The sequence below is a fragment of the Pistacia vera genome, unplaced genomic scaffold, assembly GCF_008641045.1.
Source record: "Pistacia vera cultivar Batoury unplaced genomic scaffold, PisVer_v2 Contig34, whole genome shotgun sequence".
NCBI lineage: Eukaryota > Viridiplantae > Streptophyta > Magnoliopsida > Sapindales > Anacardiaceae > Pistacia > Pistacia vera.
In genome coordinates this window covers 265,520-275,515 of record NW_022196157.1, presented here as the reverse complement: position 1 = coordinate 275,515, position 9,996 = coordinate 265,520, and the positions used below count along the sequence as shown (strand labels likewise).

Here is a 9,996-nt window from a genome sequence, read left to right as displayed (position 1 = left end):
TGTTAGAGAAGCATACTCTCAAATTACAATAGATCAAACAAAACTAATATTCATTACTACATAGTGTTAAAGAATCTCAAACCTCACATGTTTTGCCATCCCAAAGTCTGCAAGCTTTACAACGCCAGATGCATCAACAAGCAAATTTGTGCCTTTAATATCCCGATAAATCATAATAATGTAGATAAGTATACTCATAGACCAAAGCAATAAGTTTATAACAAACAAATGTGCCACTTCTCCAACAAAATCCAAATTCAACAAGCAAGTATGTAAAAACAGTAAAGACAGTAAAGTAAGCAGTCATATAATTCTTCCAAAACATCATTGATAATTTTACTGTCGCCTTTTTACAAGATTAAGAATATATATGGACTTTAGCAATCTGCAAAGTGCAGTCATAAACTATTAACAAAGAAGTTAACTCTAATGCTCTGCTCCCGGTCGAGCACAATTGTTACCTGTGGATTGTCTTTGTGCCATGCAGGTAAGCCAGCCCAGAGAGAATATGTCGGGTGAAATTGTGAACTATCTATTATAGCTCCAAAATGGTCACAATAATATTTATTAATATATCTGGGATGAACATACTCCAGATATATGTGAAAATGATCATAAACCTACAGTGGCAACAATGTTTTCTGAACGAATTATATCTGCACTAATACAAACACAGTCAAATCTAGCGTATTCTATAGGAAGAACCACACACCACTTCACTTCCATAATACTGTACTATATTTGGATGCTTTAAGTGTTGGAGAATTCTAATTTCCTGCAACAATTACCACAAATAGGAATGGTTAGTTTCCAAGCAAAATGGACAAAAAAAAAAAAAAAAATACGTCCAACTAATCTGACTGAAGTATAGTGCCTTATGTATCCACAATGGACACAGTTGAAGTGGTGATGAACAAGAATTGGAACTTCTAAACAGCAATTCAGATTGGTATCATCTCTAGGGATTTATCAAACGGAGTGGTAGATTTGTACTGGTCTTAGGTGTTGAGCCAAAATGAGGAAAAGGGTGACTGAGTTTATGCATGCCGCTTATTTTACTGTGAACACCATGTTCAGGCTTGATTTCAATTGACAATCAACTATTGTGGCCAGAATTCATGTAAGACAAATACAAATTCCAATACCATGTTCTTGGAATAGAATACTATTGGCAACAAATATTCTAGGATACGACAAATAATTCAAATCTGCATATTCCTCAGTAAGTGATTTAAAGAGCCTCCAACTGCTTTATACATTCAGCAGACTTAGGGTCATCAGGGATGATATCAACCTCCTTCATTGTACAAAAAGCTCCAGTTTCCCTGGCAGCCCATAAAATAGAAAGAAAGATAAAGATTAGTGTTCACTTAAAGAAAGTCAAGAACCAACTAGAAGAATAAACTTCTGCATACTTGCACACCTGTTGGTTGCAATATAAACACTTCTAAAAGTACCACGTCCAATAAGTTTTCCTTTTTGCCTGCCTCTAACACTCTTCGTCTATAAGGGAGTGATGCAAGGTAATCTCTGGTTCTCCAAGTTTGATGACTTGGAGCGGGTCGACTGACACTCGTCGTGGTGGTGGTGCGGAGGAACAGCCGATGCACGGCCATTTAAGGTCGAGATCGATAGGGGCACGGCTGAGATTGGCAGTGGTGGTGGAAGGCTTAAGTGAAACCTGTTTGGGATGGTGGACGGCGGGGACTTGGACGGACTATGATTGAGCCATTGAGGGATGTGGTGGCTAGGGTTTACAATATTGAAAGGAAATTCGGGGAGAATTTTTGGGTCTGTATTTTTTGGATTTTGAAATTGATGGTGGGTTTGTTTTAGGGAAGTTTTGTTTCAAATTTTAGAATTTGCAAAAAAAATTAAAAGAAAAATTGGGGGGAAATGACTTGGCAGATCGATGATGTGGCAGTAAGGTGTCACTGCATGTGGGCTGCCATGGTGTGAGAAAATGGTGAAAAGCTAATATTACTTAATATTAATAAAGATAACCATTACAACTTTTATTCAATCGGTAGTTTTAAAATCAATCTCGAAAGATGATTAATTGAAATGGGTATAAACTGGTTTAAACACTCCTAATCATAAAAAAAAAAAAAATTAAATAATGACACGTAAAAAATAATTATTAATATTAGTAATTGGCTGTGAAAGATTAATAACATTATATTTTTTATTTAAAATAATTTAGTAAATATTACCATTTAAATTTTAAAACAATTCAACGACTTCATATAAAAGTGGGATTAATAACATATAAATACATTATTAATACGTTGTGTTAAAGCAAATCACGTGAAACTCAATAGCAGATTTAATATCTTAAAGACGTACAGTACCAACAATACTTATTTTGAGAAATGTTTAAGGCCATGTTTGACTTATTATTTTTATCCCTATTTCCAATCCTATTCTATTATTTGGCACATTATTCCAGAAATATTACCCTATTTTTTTTAATTACTTTTAGACCCCCACGTCCAATAAGTTTTCCTTTTTGCCTGCCTCTAACACTCTTCGTCTATAAGGGAGTGATGAAAGGTAATCTCTGGTTCTCCAAGTTCGATGACTTGGAGCGGGTCGACTGACACTCGTTGTGGTGGTGGTGCAGAGGAATAGCCGATGCACGGCCATTTAAGGTCGAGATTGATAGGGGCACGACTGAGATTGGCAGTGGTGGTGGAAGGCTTAAGTGAAACCTGTTTGGGATGGTGGACGGCGAGGACTTGGACGGACTATGATTGAGCCATTGAGGGATGTGGTGGCTAGGGTTTACAATATTGAAAGGAAATTCGGGGAGAATCTTTGGGTCTGTATTTTTTGGATTTTGAAATTGATGGTGGGTTTGTTTTAGGGAAGTTTTGTTTCAAATTTTAGAATTTGCAAAAAAAATTAAAAGAAAAATTGGGGGGAAATGACTTGGCAGATCGATGATGTGGCAGTAAGGTGTCACTGCATGTGGGCTGCCATGGTGTGAGAAAATGGTGAAAAGCTAATATTACTTAATATTAATAAAGATAACCATTACAACTTTTATTCAATCGGTAGTTTTAAAATCAATCTCGAAAGATGATTAATTGAAATGGGTATAAACTGGTTTAAACACTTCTAATCATAAAAAAAAAAAAAAATTAAATAATAATAATACGTACAAAATAATTATTAATATTAGTAATTGCTTGTGAATGATTAATAACATTATATTTTTTATTTAAAATAATTTAGTAAATATTACCATTTAAATTTTAAAACAATTCAACGACTTCATATAAAAGTGAGATTAATAACATATAAATACATTATTAATACATTATGTTAAAGCAAATCACGTGAAACTCAGTAGCAGATTTGATATCTTAAAGACGTACAGTACCAACAATACTTATTTTGAGAAATGTTTAAGGCCATGTTTGGCTTATTATTTTTATCCCTATTTCCAATCATATTCTCCAAATAATGTTTGGCACATTATTCCAGAAATATTACCTTTTTTTTTTAATTACTTTTAGACCCCATAAGGTTATTAATTTCATCAAATACACTCTGAAAAAAAAGTTTAAAAATTATCAAAAACACCCCCGCGACCCATACTTGCCAGATTTCGGCAACCACCGTCGGTGGTAGCCGAAATCTGTACAGCGGCCTACCTGCCGACCATAAATGGCCGAAAGTTCACCGATCTGGCCGGAAAAGGCCAGATCTGGCCGTGAACGACGGCCAAAGAAATGGTCATCGTTGACCGAAAACGACGGCCATATCTTTGGCCGTCGTTTTGGCCTTTTTCGACAGTTGATGGCCACAGCAGGTCGTAGATCTGGCCTTTTCCAGTCAGATCTGTGGTGGATCTGGTCGGAAAAGGCCATAACGACGCGTTACGACATAGATCGCGATTTTCCGGCCAGATTCTGGCAGTGGTGGCCGGAATCTGTCACTGCAGGTGGTGGGGGTATTTTTGTCATTTTACATATTGGGGTATTTATTAAATTAGCAAACTTAGGAGTTTTTTTATAAATTTTTAAATTTTACCTCGTAATACTCCCATATTCAATTATCCAATACTATCCCCAAAATTCTATCCAAAATAATAAACCAAACGCACCCTAAATATTTCAATAGAGTAATACTACACTTACAAATAAATTTTATAAATATCTCCATACAAAGTGATGTAGTAAAAAATGAATGGAAAAATGAATTTAATGAGTTTGACTTTTTATTTTATTTTTTATTCATTTTTTATTACCTCACTCTGTATGAAAATCTTTGTAAGTATAGTATTATTGATTTCAATATCACCATGGTTGCTCCCTTTTTGTCTTCATGAGAGGAGAGCTGTTTCACTATTTTGACGGTGATTAATCAATACTTAGCCAGAATGGCCCACATTAATAGTTGAGTCCAGTTCACATTTCACAAATGACTCTCTATTTCTTTAGAGTGACTTGTTGGGCCATCAACAAGGCCCACATTAAAGTAAGACAAAGACTCATAATTTTTTAACCTCACTCTTTTTTTTTTCTTTCAAAATAAAGGTTTAAACAGTAATGAAGAAAAGGTCACTGATAATATTTTTATGAGTAATATTACACTAACTGAATGAATCTCATAAATTTTATCTCATAAATCTAATGTAATAATTGATAATTGGTTTTTGATGAATCGATTTAGACGAATTTTTTTATCAAAAACTAATTATTAACTATCATGTTAGATTTGTAAGAGAAATTTTGTAAAATCCGTCAATTATATCCTTATTGTATTTTTATTCAAGCATAGTTTTATAGATTAATCTTCTATTTAATAATATGTAGTGTCTATTACTCCCTTCGTTTCGAAATAAAAGTCGTTTTAAGTTATTATACGTTTTTTAATAAATTAATTTTTTCATGTAAATTTTTTTTCTCTTTACTCCTCCCTCTGAAAGTGCGTGGGAAATAAAACGAAGAAAGAGAAAGAGAAAGAGAGAGAGAGAGAGAGAGAGAGAGAGAGGAGATGAGGGGTGAGGGAAATGGGAAAGAGAGAGAGGAGACAGGGGCATACTTCGAGAAAGAGAGAGAATGTTGCATTTGGCCAGACGACATTTATTTTGGAAAAAATTTATAAAGCTAAAACAACTTTTAATTCCAAACAGAGGGAGTATTATTCTTCTCTTGACTATAATAAATTTACAAATTTTCTCCACAAGTATTTGAAATAACAATTTATCGTTTATAATTATTGTTCCATTAATGTTTCCATCATCTAACAAGTACAAAGGAAACGAAGGTTCAATGCCGAGGCTGGGGGCCTTGAGAAGTGGGACAAATTGAGGGTTACCCTCAGCAACTAGCAGGCAAAAATACAACCATAACTAAGGCCCTACCATGTTGTGATTTCAGAAAGTTAAAGCATGAAAATGATAGCCTTTGTCCATCTATTCCATCACCATCAATCTTGCCAGATGTTTTTTTAAGAGAGTTTTTAATTAATTTAAAAAATATATACAACATTTTTCAATAATAGCATATACGATTTGATAATAAAATATCTCACCAAAATAAATAAAATAAAGATAAAAATTGACTCACAACCAAATCTTACAAACTTTCTCTTACAATCCGATATAGCAACTCGTAATTGGTCAATTCACAAATAAGCATGAGAGACCCATAACAAGGAGATGAGACCCATTTACGAGTTGACCAATTACGAGTTATCACGTCGGAGTTATGAGATTGGGTTGTAAGTGTAGTATAAAATAATACTGAAAAGAGTGATTCAAAAGAAATAAGAACTGTACATCTCCCAAATTCTTTAACCGAACCATTCAAGACTTTTGACTTAGGAAAATGATAGAGTTACCGAAAGTTATATACTGAATTTGTGCACCGAATGACGTGATAAAATCCTGACCATTGATTAATATTAACTTATAATGAATCAATAATCAGGATTTTATTACGTTATTCGATGTATAAATTCGGTATACACCCTTCAATAACGCTAGCATTACTCTTTGACTTAAAAGAACTGCAGAAATTTTAGATATTGGTGGTTGGATTGTGACGCCAAGACCCAATAAATAATGCTGAGAAAAAAGTATAGTTGACTCAGTATCAGAATCACAGATGTAAAATAGCCTACCACTTATGCCACTTTGGGCTACAATGATTCGACTACTGGGCTTGTTTCGTGTATTGGGCTTCACACGTGCAATTAAATTCACCTAGCCCATATTATCGTTGAAAGTTTGTTGAGACTCTCTGAAAGAGGGAGAATAGTTTTTAATTTATTCTAAAAAGGCTCATTTGCTGTTAGGGTTCCAGCCGAATGCTGATATGACACGGAAAAGTGATTTCAAGGATTTGATTTTTTTATTTTTATTTTTTTGTATATTAATGTTGGATGGATCATCTTTTCCAACGGTCAGCATAATAAATACGTGTATATATATATTTTTAGTTGGTATTCCTACCATGATCATAATTATAAGCTACAAAACAATTATGCATCAAGAGAAATAAACATGCAAAAGCTTGAAGTAAAAAATTAAAGTCATATAATACAACTGAAAATTAACTATTTCTGAATGGTCGAGTGGTTTGATAGGGTATATTGCTTAAAAGGTTTTGAGTTCGAATCCTTCTTTGGCTGCTAATAGGAGTAGTCTAAGGTGCATTTGGTTTATTATTTTGGATAGGATTTTGAGAATAATATTGGTTAGTTGGATAGGGAGTATTACAAGGTAAAATTTAAAAATTTATGAAAAAGCCCCTAGGTTTGCTAATTTAATTAAACACCCTAATGTATAAAATGACAAAAACACCTCCACCACCTGCAGTGCCAGATTCCGGCCACCACCGCTGGAATCTAGCCGAAAAATCGCGTTACGACACAGACCGGTTGGATCTGTGTCGTAACGCGCCATTATGGCCTTTTTCGGCCAGATCCACCACTGATCTGGCCGAAAAAAGCCAGATCCACGGCCTGCCGTGGCCACGACGGCCGAAAAAGGCCAAAACGACGGCCATCTTTGGCCATCGTTAAGGCCAGATCGGTGAACTTCTGGCCATTTATGGTTGGTAGATAGGCCGTTGTACAAATTCCGGCTACCACCGATGGTGGTTGTTGGAATCTGGCAAGCATGGGTCGCGGGGGTGTTTTTGCAAATTTTTAAACTTTTTTTCAGGGGGTATTTAATGAAATTAATAACCTTATGGGGTCTAAAAGTAATTAAAAAAATAGGATAATATTTCTGGAATAATATGTCAAACATTATTTGGAGTATAGGATTGAGAATATGGGTAAAAATAATAAGCCAAACATGCCCCTAGCCACTGAACCTCTTACCCAACCGATCAAGGGCGAATCCAGCCAACCTCAAATTTTCTTTTTTAAATATTAATATGTATAATTTATATATTTTGGCCCACTCTAACAAAAATATTAATGGACAAAAATATTAATTTATAATTAATTTTTATTTTGATCCACCTTAATAGACATTTTTAGATCTGCTACTGCAACCGATAGTACAATTTTTCTTTGTTTAATGAAACCATGATAAGAATTTTGTAGACATAGAAAATGTGGTTGAAATTGACTATTTTGTTAATAGAAGAATTTAGGTAAACGGGCATGATCACGCACTCGAATCAATTGAATACCAACCCACCAACGAGACAAATTACATGATGGTGAAGCAAGTCATAAGTTCCAACACTATATCATTTTGCAAGTCCTTTATACTAAAATTCTTCCACGTTTGACATCTGTTTCTTTCATCATATTTCATGTTATTTTTTTTTTTTTTCCAATTTCATACCCTAAAAAACCCTAAAACTTACGTTAAATACAGTTTATTTCATTTATCTTTTATAAGATCATTTAATTTGAAACGTATCTATTATTATGAAAAATACAAATACTCTCAATGGTTTAAAAAAAAAAAAAACTCTTATTAAAGTATAAAAACTCCTTTTTAAAGTGAGGTGATACAAATTTCAAGAACAAATATTATAAAGGAGATTTGGTGATATGGGTATGAATAGATTCAATTTGTATTGAAATTAATATTATAAAAATTAAAAATTAATTTGTATTTTCAATCAAACAAACTAATAATTTAGTGACCCTATCAAATCATCATGGCTAAATTGGATTTAAAAATACGTAGTTGACTGTAGGTAGTAGTTATCGATCGACGGCTGAAAGCATGGAACCATATATATTATAATGGTGTGCCGCTTCATTAAGCAACAAATCAATTCACATATGTAATAATAATAATAATAATATATTATCTTATTATCGAACTTCTCTTTATATAAAGTTAAAGTAATTAACTTTGATTTCTTCATCATCGATAGCAGAGAAAACCACAATTGTGTTATTTTTACTTTTTACGTTTTCATTCATAAAAAAATCAAATAACCCTTTTATTTTGTCAAAAATTAAGGAAATTATAAAAGATAACAAAGTAGTTGTGGCAAACCATCATTGAATGACATGATGGTAAAAGAGCAAATGAGAATCTCGAATTCTCTCGAAGGTAAAAGAGCAGGAGACCACTAGATTCTTATCTGATCAATAATTTCAGGGCCTTAAGAGACTAGTTGAGGTGTGCCGTATGCGTGAGGTTGGCCCGGACACTATTGATCATAAAAAAATAAAAAGTACAGCAAAACCTATCTATAGTCATAATAATGGGACTAACTAATTTTATTACTATGAGGAGGTTATAACTTAATAGAGGTATAGTTAAAAAAAATTATTATTTCATGATTCATGTTTTAGTAGTACAATATTATGATTTCAATTCATATTTTAATAATATTAAAGTTTCAATTCAGCGTTTCAATTGCTTACTTTTGAAATGGATAGAAGATCGTGTTTTAAAACCAACAAAGATAACTGTCCTTAATAGAATTGTAAATCCAATTGCTGCATGACAATTGATGTAAAACCACAAACAATTGTCAATTGTTTAAAGCATTATAAAACTAGGACCCTCGATGTCGATGAATTACAAGTTACAAATGAAGTGAATGAAGAGAATCGAAGAGTCATTGTAGAATTAAGTAATCAAATTCGACAACTTCATTACACTAATCAAATGAATATTAATATTTTCCTTAATTATCCAAATAAGTAACAAGTCATGTATGTTTTAACAAAAGAAGAAACTATTTCTACAATTAAACAATAAGAAAAGAAAATAATTATGAGAATGATAGTACGAAAATACAAAAAAATTTATGTCAAGAAGCAGAAGCTATAAATGTTTTGGTTTTAACAATAAAATGTTCATGCTAGCGAATAATGTACCCGCAAGTTAAAAGATGTGATAACAACTCTAAAGCATAAATTATTGTCCCAAACAACTTCAGATAAATATTTTATTTTATCTTAAACCTTTAATGTAATATACCATATATTTTTTTTGTAATATACAGATAATTATTACTATTTGGAGACAACTTTCCTTAAGACAATAATTAGAAAAATTATAATTTATTACAATGTGAAATTTATTCTTATTTATAACTATCCCAAATTGAGAATATAATTTTTTATGACTATATAGAGTTTATTTTTATATAGAGGATTACTATATAAAGGTTTTACTGTAGTTATAGTTTTATTCAATTTGGAAGCTATTTTTATCTTTATTTTTTGCCAAATTTATAGAAGGCTTGAACAACTTTAAAAGGGGATTCACCAATGCTCTTTTTTTTTTTTTTATATATATATATATAGAATTTAGGAGTGTTTTGACAGATTTAGAAGGAGATCTATTAATAATCTAAACCTCTCTAATAAATTTTAAAATACACCCAAATACAACGTATTTTTCATATAAAAAAACTTTAAAATTTGCTTTTACATAATAAATTTTTGGAAGAATTTTCTGGAAACAAAATTTGTTTCTACCATTGGGAATATTTTCATTAAATTTGTTTTTTCGCTTATTTAACACGGTTCTTCTAGGTTTCCATAAGGAAT

General features: G+C 32.3%; 1 protein-coding gene across 1 annotated transcript; it reads right to left on the bottom strand.

Moving 5' to 3' along the window:
* On the bottom strand, positions 1-1,616 carry LOC116138257 (mitogen-activated protein kinase kinase kinase 5-like). The gene is given in 7 exon segments (XM_031423969.1): positions 1-167; positions 466-533; positions 535-620; positions 713-779; positions 1,242-1,325; positions 1,424-1,503; positions 1,572-1,616. Coding segments are annotated over 7 exon segments (531 nt in total). The 3' UTR covers positions 1-66.
* Positions 1,617-9,996: the final 8,380 nt, after the last annotated feature.